Source organism: Myripristis murdjan, chromosome 5, assembly GCF_902150065.1.
Source record: "Myripristis murdjan chromosome 5, fMyrMur1.1, whole genome shotgun sequence".
Classification (NCBI taxonomy): Eukaryota; Metazoa; Chordata; class Actinopteri; order Holocentriformes; family Holocentridae; genus Myripristis; species Myripristis murdjan.
In genome coordinates this window covers 27,361,106-27,384,252 of record NC_043984.1, presented here as the reverse complement: position 1 = coordinate 27,384,252, position 23,147 = coordinate 27,361,106, and the positions used below count along the sequence as shown (strand labels likewise).

Here is a 23,147-nt window from a genome sequence, read left to right as displayed (position 1 = left end):
TTCTTCTTCTTCTTCTTCTTCTTCTTCTTCTTCTTCTTCTTCTTGTTATTATTATTATGAAAACATAAGAACTCCAGTTATTTAAGTTCACAGTACCCTGCATAACTGCCTTGCAACAACTGACAATTTGTCCATAAGGTGGCAGCATCACCATGATGTTTGTGTGTGTGTTTGTTTGTGTTTGTGTGTGTGTGTGTGTGTGTGTGTGTGTGTGTGTGTGTGTGTGTGTGTGTGTGTGAGAGAGAGAGAGAGAATTAATGAAGCGTAAGTTGTACCCTCACTCGTCCTGTGTGTTTAGCTGTTCATGTGGCCTGTACCAGTCTAAAAACACTTCATGTATTCTCACCAGTCGTGTATTAATGGTGTTATTAACGCAACGCTTCTATCCAGCATCAGAGTCAGCCCAGGTGATGTAGCAACAGGGCCTGTGACCCAAATATGATGAGATGAAGCTTTTCTAATTAAATACTCTGTCTCTCGCTCAAGTCCCCTATCCGCGAGTAGACTAGAATATATGTCACGTACATCAGGTCCACAAATAGATGACACACTAACTCCTGCAGAGGAACACTTTCTTAGTATTAAAAATGGTAAATAGCCTTAGCGGGGCTGAATGCCCCTGTGCAGAGGCTTGATAGTCACAGACAACCTGCTTTTTCAGCATGTAGGTTGATTAAGCAATATTATTTGGTGGGCTATTTCCAGTATCTTATCTTAAGTAAAGTTTGGGTATGTGGAAACACCAGAAGTCAGTTTATCTGTAAAGCTGCAGACTTGCAACAATCTCATTGCTAAAGCACAGCGGGGCGCCGAGTGGTATCGTTTCTGCTGGAAATCTGTTTGATAGTGTTTACCCTGTAAAGGCTAAATGAGTATTGCACACTGTATTGGGTCATGAACAGGAAGCAGGTCTGCTTGATCACAACAGCTCCTCCCAGCTGCTGCCTGGCTATGCAGCCCGAAGCCCTCAGTGTGTGTGTGAACTGGACAAGTCATTTCCCAGTATAGCACGTCCGTCTGTAAATGTTGGTGTAACGTGCAGCGTGACTGTCTTAACCATGAACACCACAGCATTCTGCAGGCTTTTCGTCAGAAATAGGAACAAATATATTGCTACACTGCATCGCAGCACCAACTCGGAGCTCTACAGCCACATATTCAACAATCTTCAACACAACCAACAGCCAAACAACACACACCGTCATCTTCTGCATCGTTTCATCTTCATCATGATCACTGTCTTATGTGTCTTGTAAGAAAGCCACGAGAGAAAACTGATTTATGACAGACAGTATCCTGCATGAATCGTTTTGCATTTTGTATTTACATTTCGACAACAGTTCGTACGCGTGCGGGTGGCTGCTCACTTCCTTCGATTAAAACATTCTCTTATTGTTATTAAACAGGATCGCCGCTATAATAAACCATTGATTGTTATTATTATCTAGGGTAAAGGTCTTGGCGAGAGTGCCAACACAGCGAGGTCACGTCGACTGTTGTTTACGTCTTAAAAAAAAAAAAAAAAAAAAAAAGGACTAGTAGCTCTGCCTCTCGCTGTCGGAGGCACACTTCCATCTGGAGAAAAATGCACGATGTGATCAAACAGATGCATAAGACAAGACGGCTCGCAGATGATGTTTCTTACCCTTGCAGTCCCGGTTCTGCGCGTGTTTGGATCGACTGGAGCCTCTCATCATGGGATCTGTGCAGGGGCGCGCTGCCTGGTCGTGTGTGTGCAACAGCAACCTGCCGAGGGCTACAGCACACTGATGCTGACTACACACACCCACGTTTAGGGACCTCAGTCCAAGATGAGGGGTAGTTTTCCAAAAGTAGATGGACTCACTCAGTACCTGCCCTCTTCTCTCCTCCCCTCCCCACCCTCCCAGTCAACAGTGACAGTCAGCTGGAGAAACGTCACTGGTGTGAGCGCTGATCCACGTCTTGTCTTATGTTAGATGTCAGACTGAATATATTTGTAGCCGCAACAATATTTGTACCTTGCCAGAATTAACTATAGCAATAATGTCATGCATTGAAAGATAATATAGAATTATCACTGGAAACTTTCGAAAAACATTCAGACCATAGCCTATATACCATAGGCACTCTTATAGACATACATTATAGGATTTTTAAAGGGTTACTATAGTGATGCCGCGGGGAAAATAACATCATTAAGAACGATAAAGTCCCTTTAAATTCACTATTGAGAGTCACAGACTTATTGTAGGGCCCTATTGGAAGATTATAGAAATATTATACCACAGAAAATAGATGAACCACCTCGGGACACTGTAATTTCACTATTGATTCAATATACTCTAATGAATTTAGTGATTTTCCATTAGAGACGTTTTCAAGGACAAACAGTCAAACTCGTAGAACTTGTTTTTACTCATTCATAAGACTGATTTCAGTTCATTTGGCTTGGCTTTGCTAAACCAAAGACCGCATCTTTATGAAATACAGCAAACTTGATGGGCTAGGAAAAAACACAAAAACTGACACACACACAGAGAGACACGCAGGCACGCGCGCACGCACGCACACACACCTCCCAGCAATGTGACCCCAGAGATAACATTGCATCACGTGACCGACCCGTCTGTGTGGATGTTAAGTGAATCTAGTTCAGTGGCAGTGATGATGCCCTTATCAGCCGCCTATGACAATGCCACTGATTGTCAAGCACAGGGCTGTGTGTCTGCATACACAGGAAGCAGATTGGAAAGATGAAGGGCATGGAAGACATGGAAAGGGGATGAAAAGGTGGCATGAATGGGCTCAGGAAACAGCTCAAAAACAATGGGTAGTGTAAAAAAAAAAAATAAATAAAAATAAAATGAGCCTGGCAGGGAGGAAGACGGAGATTAAGAGTTGGGGGTCAGATGGAAATGGCCTGGCCCACTCCCCTTACGTTCGACAGATTCCTCCGTAAAGGGCAGAGAGAATATCATCCCTCTGTATCCCCCTCCACCACCAATCCCACATTTCACCTTGTATGCCTCTGACACACCTTTGCCCGGGGCAGCACACTGCTCTTAGACACTTAGAAAATGTGATAGATACCAGTCAGACCAGACCTGTGTAAATGCAGAGCCTTGAGTGGACTAAACTCAAATGTTTTACATCTGGCCTTTGCAGCACCGAGCCTAAATCCAAGATCGGCCTTGTTTCAGTGCAGGCACCCACCTACGCAGCATGCACAAAAAAAAGGTTATATTTAGATATTGTCGCTATTGTGGCCAGCTGACCTACTCTGTCCATCTTTTAATTCCAACTGGCCCGCATTTCTCTCCTGTATGACCCCTGTCGTGGTCACTGAAAGTCCACTGTTTTCTCTGGAATAGTACTGAGAGGAAGTGTGTGAGAAACAGTTTTGTCATCATCTGTCTTCCTGGGTTATGCGCAGATATGCACTTGGCTAGTCATGACTGGGCTTGTCTAGCCACTGAGCAAAATGGCTGACTTGAGAGGAAAAGTACTCATCACCACCACCTACCTATGAGGAAATGTGAGATTGTAAAATCCCTCCCACAAAAGCTGGTTGTCATTTAGTTGTTTGTCTTATTCAGAGGCAGCAAGGCCTTTTATATTCAAGCCAAGGCCTCCTCTCTCTCTCATCTTTTTTTGTTTGTTTGGGACAAAGCTCAGTCAGTAATACCCAGCACCAAACAACAGCTGAGAGGTCATGATCTATTTGGGCCACATCTAATCGTGGCTGATATCCTGTATTTACAGCAACAACGCCAAATGGCTTCTACGATTAGGTTCCTCAAACACTCCCACTAAATACTGGAGGGAGGCCTTGTGTGCTGAGAGTGGGTGAAAGGTAACTGGCTACACAATCTAAACATAATAATGGTGACCTTTCTGAGAAGAACACCAAGTGAGATGGCGGTGTCCCAAATAGCTACACCACTGTTCCTATTTATAGTGAGCGCACGAAGCTCTTGAAGTCACCATTAAGAAAACCCACAAAACATCCACAGCTCAAAGCAAAAACATCCTAAACATGAATACTATGGCTTTATTTAAACTTTTATTTACAGCCATATGGGTGAGTCTCCGTGTTGATATGTAGATGTACCCTGCAGATAAATTAAAAGTTTAAGTATCCCACTGATGGCTTAATGTGGACTGCTAGCCTCTATTTACTGGAGGCATTTTACTCAACTCCCATAAACACAAGCACACCCTTACTCAAGGCAAAGTGTCACAACTCAACCATGTAACATAAACAACAAGCCACTTCTGCTTACACAAGGCTCACGCCAACGGGGACGCGGTAGATTGTGTATTGTTTCGTACTACCATAAATGAAATATTCCTGGATGCAGCAGCAACAATGAAAAAAAATGCTCTAAACCACGTGGTAATGTGGGCGAGGCAGTTTTATTACTGTTGCAGTGGAAAACACTCACCCGATTTGAACCCATGTCATTAGGGAAACCTTATTTCCTAGTTTATTGACACACAGAAGTCATGTTTACAAAGTAAAAAATAAAAATGCAAAGTAACTGACGAGACAAGCAGTTCCAGACTCTGCTTTAATCCCTGAAAAGGAAGGGAGCAAAAGACAGACAATATTAAGACACAGATAATCTAGAGCGTTCTAGTTTCACAGTCTGTTTATTCTCTGTGCTGCCGTCAGTTTGCTGTGTGTCCGTGGATGTTTGTCTGTGTGATCTGCTCACTAGTGCGTGGTTAGGAAGAGAAACCTGAAGTAGCCAATCCAGCACACAAATACACAAGACTTAATCAATGCAAAAACATACTGTAATATACACACACACTTGCATACAGACACAAGACACACCCATATAGAGGGTTGGGTATCGTTAAGATTTTATTAATGCCAATACCATTATCTATAAAGCTTGCTGATACCAATATTGGTACTCCCATCAATAATCCACTCTAGTGATATAATCGGGTGTGGCTGTGAGGTAGTGATCATAGCAATCCCTACTTTTGATACATTTCTTTCTTTTTCAACCTCATACCAAGCATGTGCCAAGATGTTTGCTGTGTGCAATAGAAAAAATATCAATAAACAGAATTAGGTTTTATATAACTGAAGCTGTCTATCTGTATGTTCAAGCCTGGTGTGTTACACGAGAAAAGAGAAAACATCCAAACTGAGAAAACGTGACTTACAAAAGATTGCTGGCATCAATGTGTAATTTAAAATACTATTGATTATTACTGAAATTTGGTAATTTAAGATTTTAGGAACAACAATTAAGTTAAAAAGTGCTGCTAGGCAAGATGTTGTCTTGCTGTGTTCCTTATTTTCACTAAACTCACTTATTTTGAAAATGTAATATTACAATGACCGGAAAAGGAAGAGCGGATAGTTTTTAGGAATCACATCGAGCAGCTGCAACTTTGTTGAAACAGTCAGTCACACTGCAGTGCTTCATATTATCATCATGTTGGAGTGCTGTTGTCTTGCAGAAAAAAATATTTTTACACAAATTAAAGCCATCTGTTCTGTATTAATTGGTATTTCCGTCAGCTTTAGTAAAGTTTTTCTCTCCAGCATAATTGAAATCCAGAATGTAAACAATGTCGATCGCTGCATCATTGCTATGTTCCTGTTTGAAAGCATCATTACACTGAAGAGTGTGTGATGAATGAATAAAAATGAATTGTACAGTAAAAAACCGTAAGAAATGCCATTTGTCCTGGAGCTTATTGACATTTTGATTCCGACCAATCAGCATCCAGTCCCTAACTGGCAGCTGTTCTCGATACCCAACCCATATACAGCTAATCTGCAGAACCTAAAACCACACACATACATCTGTAAAAATATTTATTAAAAACAGACAGGCCAACAGTGAGCAGGCCTGTTGGTTTCTGCTGCTGGGAGGAAACACAGGCCATGTCATGTCTGATATGTTCTATAAATATCAAACTGTGATGTTGTTGTTCCCAGACAACGCCTCCTCCTGCCTCTCCAGCGCAGCTCCTTTTCTAGGAGAGACTTCCTCCCCGTCCAGTCTCTCTAGAGTCCCTCAGAGGTCTCTGCGTCTTCCTGCCCTCTCAACTCTTCTGCGTATTTCAAATTTCCCTCCTCCCTCCTGAGGTTTCCTTCCACATCATTGGCTGTTCTAAACGAGTCCACCGACCTTCCTCCGACTCTCACTGACTTTGGCATACGGTGCTTCCGCTTTTGCCCCCGGCAGCGGCCTTCTTTCGTCTCTTGTTGAGCAGCGGGTTGCTGGAAGTGTCCAGGTCTTTGATCTTCACCTGATCGTAGTCCACACGCATGGTAGCCAGAGCACTGGTCATCTCTTCCTGTAAGAGGGAGACGGGAACAGGGGAACAGGTGTAGATGAAGAGAGTCAGCGTGTTAGTTTAGAACGGTGGACTCAACCGTAAAGTAGTATGCAGGTTTTCATTCCAGCTAAAAACACTCAAGTGTGTTAGTTGGCACACCTTCAGCTGAGACCAGAGCAAACTAGTTCTGTTTAAGATTTCAGTCCTTTTCCTTCCATTATGGATATTTTTGGAGATTGAAGGGAAGAATTGATGTGCGACACTGATTCACTGATTGTACTATATCTTTTCTTGTAGGGAAAAAAATGAAAACCTTAATAAATATGTTGTTAAAAAAGATTCCAGTCCTATTCAAGAGCAAAATAGGCAGTAAAGAGTATGTAACTCTTTCCAAATGCAAAGAAGATTCTGTACCATTTTATTCAACATTCAACAAATTAACCATTTGAACCACTGCATTTTCTCTTAAATTTCTCCCTGACTAAGTTAGAACAAAACATTTTTCCATATTGTAAAACAGTTTCAGATACATATTCTGTATTTGCTGGGTTTGCTACACTTTACTGAAACTACATCATTTTATTTTGAGAGAACAATGGTGAAGCCACCATTGTTTTATGGCAGCACCACTACATCAACTAAATAATATGGATGTAAATGTGTTATGTATCATTTTTTACACATTTCCCGATAATTTGGCAGGTCATATTTGGTACCTTTGGAAAGCTTGGGATCTGCACTAGAATTTAAAATAAAGTTCTGCAGGTTTGAATGAATTGAATGAAGCTCTGCCTCGACAAACCTGTTGACGTGACCAGCAGGATAGCAGTGGTTTACTAACACATAGGAATCTGGCTCATGCAATCAGTTTTTTTTTTAAATACCTTAACCTGTTGTAATCTGTAAAAGCCAGGGCCCATTGTGTTGGGTGCCTGGCCGTCTCACATCTACTGTTTCAAAACCTGCCCATTCACCACTCAGCTGTTGTGAAAGAATGTCTCTTTCCCTTTTTCACCTCATGTTTCCAGTGATTGGAAAAATATGTGATTGCCCAATTCAGAAATTTTTACAGAGGGCTGGTGAATTTCCCATTCAATGGCTTCAACTGAGCAAACAGCGTTTCTTTTCTTCAAACACATTTCTTTGAGGGAAAGTGTTAGTCTAGTCTCAGGGAGGGTCCATGCCATAGGCCATGCTGGAATTAGGAAAGAATGGCACGAGGAAGATGACTTCCTTTGTGTCTAGGTATGTTACATATTTAAGTTATGTGGAGCGAATACACACAATTAGTTTGACCAACACAGAGCAGCTTGTGACTGCTGCTTCCCCCTTGTGGCAGTTAGGGAATCAACACCAGCCCTCTATTTTGGCACCATCTAGAAATTAGTTCAACAGAATGGAGATGTAATATCAGTGCATGACCAGAGGGGATCAGTGTTGCTGTATTTCTGACCTTTACGTCGTCCCACATCTCCCTGTCCTCGGTCAGGACCCTGGTGGTGTGGAGCGGAGTGGAGGGAACCACCATGGACTTCTGCAGGGTTCAAACACACGCACATACACACACACACACACACACACGGACAGAAATAGTGGACACACAGGCATTTACAAACATCTATACTTAATAAATAATGCAAAGGACAGAATTTTGTATATGTGCCACACACACAAACTCACATTGATCCACGGGTGGTTCATAAACTGAGTGATGGTCATTCTCTCATTCGGGTCTGTCTTCAGCAGCTGGTGGATCAGATCTTTTGCTGGAGGAGCAAAAGCAATGAAAAGGTAAGAATCAGTATTTAATAAGATACAGAAACTTGGTGTCACTCAAAAGCCAGCACTGCCGGTCTCAGGGACAGGCTGGCCTACTTTCACAGAGAATAGGACTATTTCTGAGAAAAATGAGTGAAATGACGAGTGAAAAATAGAAATATGATAGTGTGCACATGGAGGGCCATCTGAGTTGAGTCATCATCACTCCTTTGGCAAAAACCCTGTCCTCTGTCAAGGCCTCTGTTTAGACAGCAGACACCAGTGGGACAAGTGAGATTCACCAGACATTTTGAGGTGCTACATTTAGCCTGTCCTGCAGTTAAATTCTGGGAATGTTAATTTGTCATAGTGCTTATATTTGTAAAGCAACAGAAGCACTGTGAAATGCAGTAAAGGAGACTTTCTGCACCGTCTTCACCGCCTCACTCATTCTTCTTCCCTCTACCACACCAGCCAATCAGAAGCTGCCCCATTTGTCCACAGGGTCCTATCAGAGTTAGCTCCGTTTCACATTGTCTTTTTTTTTTTTTTTCTATTCCCTCTGAGCCACTCCTTTCTTGGCTACCTTCAAAGGCCTCCTACTAGCTCATCTGCCCGTCTATGTCCATCTTCTACAGAGCCAATCAGAATCTCTGCTTCCCACTCACCAAGTTGTCCCTCTTCATATATATATATATATTTTACACAGGGGGGAAAAGATATGCACCACTGTCATGGGAATCATCCTCTCCTGTTAGCTGATTGTGTCAACCTCCCATGGGAGCCTTTCCCTGGTGTCTCTCCATGACTGATAAATATTTCATTTTAATCAGCAAAGTCTCTCGTTTCATTACTAAAATTGCTCTTCTGATTGAAAAAGTGTTGGCAAGTTTTTTTTTTTTTTTTTTTTTAAGTGTAATCTCCAACTAAATGCTTGTTTGTGTGAAATGAGTGGATGTGCACAGCCTGGTCCTGTGGAAGGGTCACCCGAAGACACTGATAAGGCTAAGTCAGTGTGGTATTTATAAACGCAAAAGAGACAATTAATTGAAAATGACATGTTATTTTGTTCAAACCAACCAGAAGTTGGTTCCAGATCAAGCATACTGTCGTCTTTACACTAACAAGGGGGAGAAGGGTGATGGACAGCTACAGTACAGTCTCACCTTCCTGGGACACCTCAGCCCACTCAGGGTTGGGGAACTCGTATTGGCCCATCCTGATCCTCCTCTTCATCCCCGGGGAAATGGCTTGGCCCGTGTTGGAGTAAAATGGAGGGAAGCCACACAACCTGCAGAATGAAGGGGTGGTGAAATGGACAGAGACAGAAAGAGCAATTTGGAAAAGAGATTTAACTCCACTCATCTATATTCACTGTAATACATCACACAGTAACATGCATTCTGACTGCAGCCTAAGCAATACTGGATTTTTTTTAACCAATGACAATCAATATTTGGGTTTAAAAAACATCTGATAAACAAATATCGGCCAATATTCTCTGAGAAACACACATTTATAGCAAGAAATCATCAGATTTTATAATCAAACAGTATTAAAGATATGAACTGGAGGCGTGATACCTGTATTTTACAGTTCAGCTGCTATATAAAGTAATGTAAACAATGGAGTCTGGTGGGCAAACTAATGATGTTTTAATGATGTTTTTTGTTGCCATATGAACTGTGTTTTTATGATATTGGACCAAAAACATCAGGCAGCTGATATATCAGGCTTAAGTACTGACACCCACATGCGTGCACACAAACCCACTCCACCCAGCTGATACTCACAGGATGTACATGATGACGCCCAGGGACCACATGTCACATGATTTGTCATATTTCTCCGGGCCCAAAACCTCAGGGGCTTATCGATGAAAACACACACACATACAGAAATAGAAACAGCTTGTAAATGAGGAGTAATGTTACGCAACACAGGCACAAACAACTCCATATTACAGTGTTTCCCCTGTTTAAAAAAAAAAAAAAAGTATGTGAAGTCCGTAAATGTGTGAGAACGCCAAAATATGACATCATGCAACTTACCAACATAGTATGGAGTGTAGCAGGGTGTCTGCAGCGCGTTGTGTAGTGTGGTCTCTTTAGCGAAGCCAAAGTCCGTCAGTTTGAGGACTCCTCTGCTGTCTTTACTGGTGTACAGCAGATTCTCAGGCTGGGGGAGGAGGACATGGATTTACTTTTGCTCAACATTTCACTAAACGAGCCCAGATTTGTCTCATATTCTACAAAATGACGTGACGTGTGATTCGGGATCTTGATCTTTGCGCACCTTGATGTCTCTGTGTGCGATGTTCATGGTGTGGAGAAACTCGATGGCTGTGCCAATGTCCCTCATTATCTCTGATCCCTCTGGAAGGGGAGAGGAGAACAAACTCTGTCAGATCATGAGCTGTACAAATATAACAGCACTCAAGATTAATAAAATATAGATGTACGAGAAACGGGGGGAAATGAATTATACTGCATTCGGTCTTGTTTTGTTCATTTCTGTTTAATATTTTATAATAATTGTATCTTATATCAGTTTCATCACTGGGAATGAATTTTTCCTATTGTAATTTCCTCATTCCATGTCCACCAGTCCTCACCTTTCTCAGTGAAGGCCTGGTCTCCTCTGGCCTGGATCCGGCTGAACAGCTCTCCTCCCTCCATGCTGGAGACACAGACAGACACAGCTCACTGACTGAGGCCAAACAATATGGTAAAAAAAAAAATAATAATAATAATCGCAATAATGTTGATACATATTATGACTGTGAGTTGTGACTTCAGTGGGACATTTGCTGGGGTCTAAACCAAAAAAACATGTTTTCTTAGTTCTGGAAAATACTATTTGTAGGCCAAGGCCTCTCTGTAGCAGCACACCACAGCACCACTTAATTTATTGTGGTATTTTGTCACACGTTTTACTTTCATCACAAAATAACCATTTGTGACAAGTTGGATATTGCAATTTTGATTTGATTTCCAGCCCTGTCATTTACTGTAAAAATGGCTCTCTAGAGTCCTGGATGTTGAGTGGTGTAAAGTGGATGACGCAAACACATCAGCTTTGAGTAATTAAAGGCGCTACGTGTAGCATGTAACAACAATAAATCATTGCCACATTCATTTTTAGAAACAGTGCAACCAGGAACAAACACAAAACTGAGGTCACTACTCCAAACCACCTCCAGGGGTCTGTAAAGGGAAACTGAGGAGGCCTGCAGATCTGAAACCGTCTTCTCTCAACCACGACCAGACTCCAAATGATTACATTACCCAGAACCTCAAGAGACACTTTCATGACCCAACGCCCCAATCCCACTTCCCTAAAAGCTTTCCTTGGGGCCATAAAAGCAGCACCATCAGCAGACTCTCCACTCAACTTTTAAACAAAGAACTCAGACAAGTCAGTGACAGGGAACTGCATTTCTTTTTGCACTTCAATTCCACAGTTTCACTTTTCTCTGAGTTGTGTTTGAATGAAAGTTGTAACATGTATGATGAATATTGTAGAGATTATTTTCATAACTCAGGCTGGGTTGGACAGATGTTTGTCATGTTCAATGTCCTCTGAGAGCGGCAGAAATCACTTTCAAGCATGTACCTGTTTAGAGTTACAACAGTTAAAAACAAAGTTGGTTATCAGACCCTGAGATGAAAAGGCCGCCCTCCAACTTGGTGCCTTTTTGTGAGGACCAGCGTCTTGGAAACACTCCTTTTTTTTTTTTTTACCTAGTCTGAACCCTTTGTCCAGGTGGTTGAGCTCTGAGTGCTGAGCAGGAAACAGGAGAAGAGAAGAAGAAGGATCGCACCTTGATCCTCCTGTGAGGTCCTGCTCACAGTTGCTGCCCTCTGGCAACTGAACAGGATCGACTGGCCACATTTTCAGATCAGTGAGATTCATGTGCTGCAAAGATGCTGACAGAGAGACAAGCCGGTCTTGTTTCTCTTCCCCTGATGACGCCCCTCCTCCATGTCCTGTTGCCTGGCAACCAAGTAAACAGCTCCACTGCACAAAACCAGCACTGACACCAAGAGTCACTTCCCATCAAACTCTACGGTGTGGATTTGTCCACTCAGATTTGACATCCTCGTCACCTGCAGACCAACAGGAAACCCGGAGCTGAACGGAGCCGCCTGACGGCGCCACAGCGGCTGACCTGCTCTCAGCCTGCAGGGCCGGAGCGCCCAGCCAACAGCCCGCACACCTGCTGGCCTCCAGGTCACCAGAGGTCACCAGAGGTATCTGTGCAGTACACTGAAGTGGGGCTTTCTTTAGCAGCCTAAAAATTGATCTGCAGCTCTGAGTGAACATTATGGAAGATTTACTCCATCTCTGTTGGCTCAGTCACACATCACATATCCTGCTCTCCCATCTATTTATATAGTGAGTGCACTTCCCGCCATGGTTATTATAGTTTCACATTTGTTTTTATGTTATTTTGACTTTTTGTTTACAGTTTCAGTTTAGTTTGCAGGTTTGCTGTTTAGTTTAGTTTGATTTAGTATTTTTTGAAAATGCTTACTTTTAGGTTAGTTATTAGTTTCAGTGTTAGTTTTCGTCTTTCTCCCAACTTTCTCTGCCATGAGGCCAGGTGTGAACAGATTTCAAAAAACTGCTTTAAAAAAATTGCCACAGCTAAAAACCGGAAGATAGATTTCATATCCATCCAAATACTAGACTTATGTATGAAATAAATCGACAAAGATGAAAACTAAATACAGTTTCTCCATAATTTTAGTTTATTTTAGTTAGTTTTGTAAACACACCATATAGTTTCAGTGTTATCATTTTCTCGTAAAGCCAAGTTTTTCTTTTTATTTCAGATGCTGAAAATGTTTTTTCACACCTAGCTGTCATTATTTGGTTCATGGTTCCAGCAGAAATTGACTTCCACCAGCAGGATGTGTGTGCCATCTCCAACGCAGTTCACTATATCTCATTTACCATGTGCATATATGTATAATAAATATACTTTGCATAACACGTTGCTTGTCTTTTATGTGTGTTAAGATTCTTTAATACAAAGGTCACCAAAGATCCCAACAATCAGACGGCGGTGAACGTCTGTTTGGTAATATGAACTCCAAAACCCATTTTAGCTTCATCAGCAAAATGAGAAAGAAGTGAATTTCACTACTTTTCAATCTCGCCACTTTGAAACTATTTGTCAGTGTTCAAGTATTATAATTAAACATTAGTACATACTGTAAACCAAAGTATATATATATTTTTATTTTCTGGGTCCCGAGGGAAAAACTACTTTGAATGGCAGTCAGCTCGGGGCTGCATGGTCTAGAGGACTGGCAGACTCTACAGAGGATCAGAGCTCAGGCTTCAGAGTTTCTGGAAATGGCAGATGGTGGAACAAGTGACAGGCTGACAGAAAAATCACTTCCAATGTGCTTGTCATCTTCAGCAAAGCCAAAGAGAAAGCAAACATGCAGCCTAAGAGGAGACGTCAGGGCCGGGGGGCAACTTACTCGTCATATAGACGACAAAAAAAATCTCCGTACCAAGTTGTCACAATTAATATGACAGCCAAATATTATTGTTTAAAATGCCACATGTAGTATCCGTGATTACAATCCTCCAATGATGAAAAATATCGAATATAGTAACTTTCTTGCTACCTCCTGTTTTACACTAATAAAGGCATACGTGACCCGGGACATGAAAAACCTGGAAAAGTCAGTAAAGTTGAATGTAAAATTTCCAAAAGTTATGGAAAATCAGAACTTTATTACTTTACAGTTTCTACAGTTTCTGAAATATAGAGATGAAACACCCGTTTTCAGGCGGACACTCTAAAAATCTTTTATTATTTATCATGTGTTTATAGCCCTTAATCACTCAGTTATTCCCCTCATACGGCAGTTAGCCGATTTTTAAAATGACATCCAAACAAGTAATCAGGTTTCCATGATCAGATTAAGGGATTAAGAGAAATTTAGTTAATGAGGGTAGATTTCAGCTGGAGAAAAACAATTCTTGTGCCATATAAAGTCCTACAGTGATTTCTAAACAACTTTTTTTTTTTTTTTTTTATGTGCATGCATGCGCAGGAAAAGAGGGCGGATCAGGAATCTGACACAAACACTGTAAACATGCACAGTATAATGCATTATTACCTGTTCAACACGGTCATTAAACAACATTAAATAATCTTATGTCTGTGCATGTTTCCACTGATGAACATATAACAAAACACATCTTCTTCAACCCTGCAGAGCAGATTATGAGTTACACAGTAAGAGGCTGGGAAACGTTGGGATGGTGCACGTAAACTGGGGGTTTTGAGTAATCAGATATCCTGCCTTAACCCGGTTACTCACAATAATCTGGTTTCATGTGCGTATGTAAAGGCACTAACGGTTTACAGAACTCCACAGGCACAAACAATATGACAAAACCAAATAATTAAACCAAAGCAAAAACAAACAAAAAAAAAAAAAAAAACAACCTGGACCCTGATTGCACGCAAATATGGAAGAAGCTTTGCGATCACTAAGAGAACGGAAACCTGCCAGACCAGACAGGAGTGCAACGGACGCCATCATTAGCATGGCATGGAAACTCCACCTACATTTATGCAGAAGTCATGGAAAACTAATTGAAAACCACTGATAAGAAAAGAGCATGAACCCGGCTAATGGCTGGTCTGGATACCTGACTCAAGAACATTTCCCCTTTCTATTCTTTGAAAACATGTCCTAGTAATACCACGGATTATATGCCCATTATGTAAGTGCATATTTTGTGGTTCAAGAGCAAAGAGATAAAGAGCTATTTGGAGAAAGAGACAGAGAAAGAAAAGGGAATGTGTGAATGTGTGTTCTCTGCAATGGGCTGTGCTACTGTTTTGGTCTGACTCGCACTCAAGAGAGGAAGGAGCTGAGAGAAGTGAGAGATTACGGAAATACACACACACACACACACACATACACACACACACACACACACACACACACACACACACACACACACACACACAGACGCACGCACGAGGTCACTGTACAAACCACAACCTGTTGCTGTTTCAGTAAATGTTATGAATTGATAGATAAAACCCCGCCTATTGGGAAGTGCTTAAAATTCCCATTAGTAGACGAAAGGTCATGTGTCATTTCTGAGCTGTCGCCTTTCCGCTGAACTGCTACATTTTGATTTTCCATTCACAAGTGTAACATTCACACACTGAAAGGGACCACCCATGAACACACACATACAGTCTGAGCTCAGCCTGTCGTACTGTCACTGGAGTCACTCAGGTCGTTAGACATGACGTGTGGGGCCCAGATGGAATTATACCCATCAATTTCACCGTCAGCACAGGTGTCTTCACTTTGTTTCCACGGATATGCCAAGTCTTATGACTGACCTTTCGCAGCTATGAAGGCTCAGCCGTCAGCGGCACGGCCTGACTTTATGGTGTGCCGCTGCAGAGCCAGGCACGCACGTGCAATCAGACCGTGTTGTAATTTCCACTTGGCTCTGGGAGAGACATGTCCCCCGGCGGCTTTGAGAACTGATATTTTGAGTTACCACATTGCTCTGTCAACAATGGACACTTCAAAGAATGTGTTTTACTGTGATGGTGTAAAATGGACAGGGGTTTTCCATCCAGTCCTCATTATTTCTGTACATCTTGGGCTAGCACACCTTGACTGAGTCAGCCACTCTGCAAGGCCTCAATTAACTGAATCAGATGTGCAAGCCCTAGAATTGAAAACAGGTAATCTCTGGGGTTCCCTTAACCCTATAAAGCCATTTGTATCATACATGATACACGTTATCAAATAACACATTCCGTTTTCAGTTTAATCAATACTTGACCAAAATACTGTTGTATACCTTTGGACACTTCCCCTGTTCACCCTGGACCATACCATTGGCACTTCAAGTACTGTCATATATGATACAACAGAAAAACTGCATGTAATAAGATTTTTATTTTTTTTTTTTTACATTTTCTTATAGGACTAAATTAAGGGTTCAATTTCAAAAAATTGGAATTTTCTGCCAATTCTTTCATAGTTCAGGCTTTATAGGGTTAAGACTGAATTGAAAACCCGTGTAATATGATAATGGATTTTAAACATGACCAAAGTGACCGTGAAGCAAGTTCCCACTTTTCAGGGGTAGAGCAAAGAAAAGAGTCGTCTCGTGCAGCTACTAGGCTAAAACAGAAGTATAAAAAGGTAACCAAGTCTGGTATTCACATCAGCACATGTAGGTATGTCATTGCAGAGAGCTAACTGGTATGCCCTGAGTCATATGCGGTTGTGTAAAAATGCAGGAAATTGGCTTCAATGGTTTTACCATTGTATCAGAGGTGTAGTAAAAACAAATTCTCTACTTGGAAATTTCACAAGAATGCCAGTCAAAGCTGGATGATGAAGTCTGATAACCCTGAGTTATGACGCAATAATAATGTCTGATCTCCTCGACACGGTGGGAAAATAGGGTTTTGTGTCCGTCAGGGGTATGAAGCTACTGACGTACACATTCACACAGACAGCCTGGCAAACCATCGTAACTAACATTCGTTGAGTGAAGTTTGTAAAATTAGCTGGTTGGGCTGCAGGATGCCCCTGTTTGTTTATGGTTTGGTTCTGTGGTTTGATTTTCTGGCACAACACAACCGTCATCAGAGTCCTGCTTGAAAGTCTCACATATCGAACATTCCCACGCACATGAGAACCGCAAAACAAGACCTCTACTCCCCCTGAGTGCCGTGACTCATGGGAATTGTAGTCGCTGCATGCTCGATAGCTGAATAAGGACGTGCTTTGTTTGAAGCTATGTTTGAAGCCAGATTATATTTCAGCGTGACACGGCAGGTAGTTTTGCTGTAAATGTACGCTTAATGGTTGTCAAAGTAGGCCAGGGTGTGAGGATTATGGGAAATGCCATGAAAGTAATGCCAGCAGGTGATCCTACCACTCCATGATGATGAGCAGGCACTTCTTCCCGTGATGCATGTTCTCATACAGGCTGAGGATGCGCACGATGCCCGGTCCCCCTGACACTCGCCAGTGCAGCTCCACCTCTCGCCTCGCCTTGGGACTGTCGTAGAGAATCTGGGAGATAAGGGAGGGAACAACGAACGGAAAATCATTTCTGCATTTTCACTGTGATACAGGACTTGACTGACTCAGCATGCTCATGTCCTCTGTGATGACAGGTCCATCTGAGTCATGTGGGCTAACCTGAAGCAAAGAACCTTTTAAACTGAGAAAATTAAACTTACAAATTCACAGCAACATCCTGGAAATTCAAACTCAATTCCAGAAAGCTGGCAGGACATTCAAAAATGATCTTGAAAAAGCAATCACTTCTGACTGTCTTCACTGCTCCCTGAAGTGTAACCTGAGTACACACACACACACACACACACACACACATAGTCCTGCAGACAGCCTGGGAACACACGACACGAAGGACATGCGTGAGCAGATGAATGTAGACGTACACACACACAGAGCCATACACACACACACACACACACACACACACACAGCAGGTGGTGGACCTCAACATAGCACACGTCCTCCATCAGGGTGTATTTTGGGATCTGACAGTGTTGGAGTGATCTGCTGTTCAAAGGCCAAGTTAGTAACAGACTGGAATACATAACACTCTGACTCTGACTCATGAGTGTGACAGACTCACACTAAACCTGTTAGTTTTTTATATATATATATTTTATTATTATTTTTATTCACTCATTTTGTCCTGTCCTTGTCCTTTTATGAGTTGGATGTTTTGCTGAATGCTGAATGTTGAAAGCACAACAAAGAAAATCCCTAACAGCCAGTGACGTGAATCTGAATCTGAATCTGAAGCGTGAATGGAACATTTGCCTTGAGAAGTTGGTTTTCACATCCGTGGGTGGCGATGAAGTTGGTAAACATCTCTGTCTATTCAGAGCAAAGGTGACAGTCTACAAGTGCAGTGACAGAGAATATTAGTGCTTTCGCTCGATAACGTGAAAGAGGAAGGGCCGACCATGTGCTGTCTTTCACTTTCAACACCCAGGATGTTGAAACTGGGACCTCAGGGTTTCCGGTGCTTATTTAACGGTTCTTATACAACGCTACAGTATAGGCTACATACTGTTTTGCTCAACGCCGCCCCTTGTAGTTGCTGTGACTTGACCGCAGCTAAAACTATAGTTAAACCTTTCCGTTTTGCTCTCAGCAAAGCAGTGGGTGTGTTTGTATCTGTTGAGTCAGGGTGACCATTTATGGATATCCTTGTCACTTTAATCAAAGTGAACAGCATGTGAGCCTCTTCTCTTAATTTCCTGTATTGAAGGACAATTGGGTATAATAAAAGAGGAGTGTTAGCATTAAATATATATATATAAGTATAAACAACAAGGAGAGAGAGAGAGGCAGAGTAAGAGACAGAGTTAATCTTCTGATGGACTAATTTCTAATTCAAGGCGGTATTACGTGTTGTCCTCTGCAGACACCATGGGAGCTAAAAGCACACCTGTTCCTGATCCCGCTGTAAACCAATCAAGCACATCCTCATACTCCTCTAAACCAATCAGATCTCTTTCTACAGCCGCTGCAACAGACCCACCACAGACACTGAGACAGGCTGTATCACTCTCACCCTTTCATTCTGTCGGTGCCCCATACACGCCGATCTGACGTTTGTGTCGCCCACAAACCCAGAGCCACTCAGAGTGAATGCTGCTGTTTGAATCCTTTAATTATTACTCAGTACCCGCTTCTTATGGCAGTAATAACATTAAAGCATCTCAAATACACCTAAAATTATGTCAAATTAATATTGATCGTGACTAACTGGCATGTTGGTGTTGGTTTACTTTTGTCCTGAAATCTCACATATCTGATGTTTGCTATGCTGAAGTATGCTTTTTCATTTATTTATATGAATTAACTTTACTTTGTTATTATTATTTTATAGATTAGGAAGTTTTCTAATCATTTCCATGTACTTTTTTTTTTTTTTTTTTTTTTTTTTTTACAACACAGCGGTATTTTAACAAGGCTCAGGGATCATAAAAATGATTCAGCAGACAAGTAACACTATAAACTTTCAACTCAAGTAACAAAAACACCAAACTGCAGTTATATAGGTTTTCCACGACAGCACAGGTGTACTGCATGTGGTGCTATACACAAAGCCTTAGCAGTGAAATCCCTAATGTAACAAACTCGATGACACTTCCCATTAAGCAGTGAAGAATACATTGTATTGTTTAAGGCACAGAGAAAGTGGGATGAGTCTATACAAAAGCGATTTCCAGCTCTTTTGAATGCTACAGCTATCCTCCACCACAATCGATGGATCTTTTCATGAACAGTAAGGCTGAATAACCCAAATTTCCTGCTGCATTCATCAGACAAGACTCTTTGGAGCCTCATTATTGCAGTACATTTCCACCATACTACAATCCAAGCAGATAATGAGCCTGAATTGCAAAACAAGCCTCTGAAGCTTGAGAGTGAATGGATACTTATCAGCCTGAATGTCTCAGACTGATTAACCGCTTTTATAGCACCGGCTGATTTGACCAAGCCTGTGTGGACTCTGAGTGCAGCTTTCAGTGCAGGGCGAGGGCAACAGGGACACATTTAATATCTTGGTGAGCTTATTAAGAAGTTATTTTGTTATTAATTCACCTGTGCGAAAAAACTTAAGATCACAAATGTTCACTGGACAACAGTAACCTTGAAATAATACTCCCTAATATTTTTTCAGATCTCATTTTGTGAGATAAGGGGATTCATTATTTTCTTTTTACCTTTCATTTAGACAACAGCACTGTGTATGACTCAATATCTTTATTTCTTCACATCATCACTCTTGAAAGATTATAGATGATGATATAATTGAAAAACTGTTTAGGACTGTTTCACAGACAAGTGTCTGACCAAACCACTGACATTTACCATGACAGCTTGGTCTCACTGGGTTCCAGAGTAAACCCAGATGTGCCACGAACATGCCAGAGGTCTGACCACAGACACTGGAGGAGGAAACTGAACACACTCAAACGAGTAGAGAGAAAGCTTTGACTATGAATGGAAGCCTGTTCAGAGAGAGATGTAGCTTGTCTGGCTCTGACCGCCAGGCTCGGCTGGAAAAGGAGCCCGGCGTGACTCTAAAATGGAACATTCACCTGCCAAATATGAGCTGCTAATGGCATTAACTGTTAATGGGATCGCTCAGGAGCAGCACCATGCAACACTGGGCTTTCCCACTTAGAAAAACCCGAGTTGAGACAATCCTGATAGCTGTAACTGAATTACATTAAAAGGATGGCTTCTATCCAGGTCTACTGCAAAGTGGATTAAACCTATACCCATCCATTATGTTTAGCGCTGGGAGCTGCACTTAATTAAAAAGCAAGTGAGTCGGTCAACACTGCGCCCACACCCCCCCCTCAGTCATTCACTCTCTATCATTTCCTCTCCCGCTCTATCTGCCTGTTTGCCTTGTGATTAAAAATGTAGGGAAAGTCATAAATTGCAAAGTAGCACCGACAGTGTAAAAATACTGTATGAGGAGACTACTAGGCAACTGAGGCTTTCAATCCTACTGAACAAACAGCGTTGCAGACTTCAGTACAGGCCAAGTTAGAAGCAACAAACACACCAACACCACTGTCACACACACCAGTTAGGACCTGTGGAAAGTAACTTGGTGGCTTTATTTTTTTTTTCTCCCTCAAATCACAGCTTGTGTGTTATTTGTTGCGGTGTGGTTGGGTTCCCCTGCAGACAAAAGGCTACTTGAGCATTTCCTTTGTCAGTTCTCAGTTAACAGCCTGACACCGGCTCTTCAGGGAGCACAGGAGAGTCTGTCTGCTTGTCAGAGGCTGCGCTGTGAGTCTGGGGGGGGGGTCCATGATGTTTTGACTCTGGTGGGTCACCCTGACCTGTTGCTGCTTTTCTCTGTGAACTATGAACAATTAACATCGGGCAAAGCCGCCGTGGGTGAACAAGCATGTTATGCGACAGCACTGACGCATTTTCACAGCCCACCCTAGGAAACTACAATGGACATAATTACCGCCGCTGTAACAATTTGTCACGCAGAACACTTAGGTGTGGTAATTGCTCACAATATCCACAGCATTTTTGTAAACAATCTGTACTTCCTATTAGTTCCTCTCTAAAGCTAAAAAGAAAAATGTGAAATGTGTGGGGGGAAAAAAATTCAAGTGAAAATATGATTTTAGAACTTTCTCAGCCATCAGATTTTGATTTCCTCGACCTCTCTGCTGTCCTCTCAAGCATTTCCTTGAGTCATGATGTTATCAACCTTCCCATCCCTGTCATGTTTTATTTGTGCTCCCATTTAATACTGCTGTTTATCTCACTTTCTCATCCTCTGTCTCTCTTTCCATCCCGTAATGCCTGGGTCCACAGGCCTGATCATGACACTACCCCTGCCTGATTTGGCGTCTCTGATTCAGTTGGATTACTGTAAGCCGGTAAATCTTCCTGTGCCCGTAGACTGGTGGTGACAGGTGACAGCTTGACGGTCCGTGTGTGTGTTTCTATGCATACGTATGTCTGTAGGGTTGCCAGTAGTTTCCACTGCTCTTGGAATTCGGTGTCATTCTCGAAATCCATGTGCCCCCCCCTAAAGCAGCATAAAATGTCCTAGATAGCATACGACTGGCTGGGTGACTGAGTGCATCATGACTTGAATCTGATCCACTGATAGGCCCGGGCTGCCCTCCTTCCAGGAAGCCCAGCTGCAGGTGCAGATCACATTCACCTCCATCCACCCAGCATGTGAGGCAGCGCATGACAACAGGCTGACACACACAGACCATCCCTTTACACACAAAAGGGATGAGCCTGGTGTATTATTGCACTATCACTATGAGACAACTGTACACAATGATTTATATGATACTTTTGGTAAATGTATGTCAGTAGGAGTTCTGCACGGGTCTGCAGCTGGGAGAGAAATCTGATAAAGGACTTCTAAGTTCATGAACGTTTCCATGTCATTAAAACAAGTGATGCAGAGGTAATTTAAACACAAAAAGCTATGCATGGTTTTCATGTTTCAGCTTTTGTGATTGAGTTATACATCACCAATATAAATCAATATTAATTATACTTTCAGAGTTTTATCCTTCCTTGAAATACCCTTACATTTTCCATATCTGCATCACGTAAAAGCTTACTTCCTGTAAGTCAGCTGAGGAGGTTTTTAAGTTTCTACTGTCTTTGCTGCAAACACAGACACAGCCCGCTCATATCTGTCAGGGGGGTGTTACTGTACCTTCAGTGCGCACTTCTCTCCGGTCTTCTTGCTGGTGCACTCGAGAACTTTGCCGTTGATTCCCAAACCCAGAACCTGACTGGAGATCTTGTAATCGTCCGTCACTGCGTTGCGCTTTATCTCCAGTTTGGGGTAGACGGGCATGGCGAAGAGCGTGGACTCGGTGCCCGCGTCCTTTCTGTCAGTGGTCGGAGCGGGCTGTTTGAGGGGCTCTGCCGGGGGCTCTGCCGGGGAGTCGGGCTCTGCCTCAGCCTTTGGAGCTTCCAGCGGTTTCTCCTTTTCGTTCCCATTTTGTAGCATGGTCACACCGGCTTGGTGTCCTCTGGAGAAGAAATGAGTAATTCACCACTGTAATATGATGACCGGTAATTGCGCAAAGTGGAGACGTATCCTTGGCCACCGCTGTTGCGCGGCGCGTCTGCGGCTGTCCTGTCCTTGGCACCAAAGCCCCAGTAACACTTAAACTACTTTCACTACTACTGCTACTACTACTACTACTACTACTACTACTACTACTATTTCAATTTGTTTAAATTGGAGAAATAATATGTTGCTCACCTAACTTATACGCATTAGTTCTACTTAGAAATACTCTATCAACTTTACCGGTCAAAATTGTTCGTTTGAGGAGCTCCAAATAAATATTTCAGCATATCTGAATGGTTCAGCGAGTTAGTATTCCAGTCGAGGGTGACTTCATGGTGATGGGGAATTCTGTTGGTTCCGGCAAATTATGTTTCCGCCGATCTGAATTCGTCACTCTCCAGAGTCCTTTGGTTTGCATTCACGTGGACAGTCAC

The 23,147-nt window shown here is 42.3% G+C and overlaps 1 protein-coding gene across 1 annotated transcript; it reads right to left on the bottom strand.

Annotated features, from left to right (window-relative positions):
• Nucleotides 1-4,379: 4,379 nt before the first annotated feature.
• Nucleotides 4,380-23,147, bottom strand: mapkapk3 (MAPK activated protein kinase 3). The gene is made up of 11 exons (XM_030051282.1): nucleotides 22,954-23,147; nucleotides 22,348-22,669; nucleotides 17,005-17,144; nucleotides 10,664-10,728; nucleotides 10,345-10,424; nucleotides 10,101-10,227; nucleotides 9,843-9,918; nucleotides 9,216-9,340; nucleotides 7,972-8,057; nucleotides 7,745-7,825; nucleotides 4,380-6,309 (listed from the first exon to the last, which is right to left on the bottom strand). Exons 1-11 carry the CDS (start codon nucleotides 22,998-23,000, stop codon nucleotides 6,154-6,156), a joined length of 1,305 nt encoding a protein of 434 aa, XP_029907142.1. The 5' UTR covers nucleotides 23,001-23,147; the 3' UTR covers nucleotides 4,380-6,153.

Bases quoted from the DNA above. Each gene is read 5' to 3' on its own strand.
- mapkapk3 (XM_030051282.1), bottom strand. From the start codon at position 23,000: ATGCTGAAATATTTATTTGGAGCTCCTCAAACGAACAATTTTGACCG. The intron at 17,145-22,347 runs GTACAGTAACAC...CTTATCTCCCAG, and splicing joins GAGAGAAGTGCGCACTGAAG to ATTCTCTACGACAGTCCCAA. The intron at 8,058-9,215 runs GTGAGACTGTAC...TTGCTCCTCCAG, and splicing joins GGCTGAGGTGTCCCAGGAAG to CAAAAGATCTGATCCACCAG.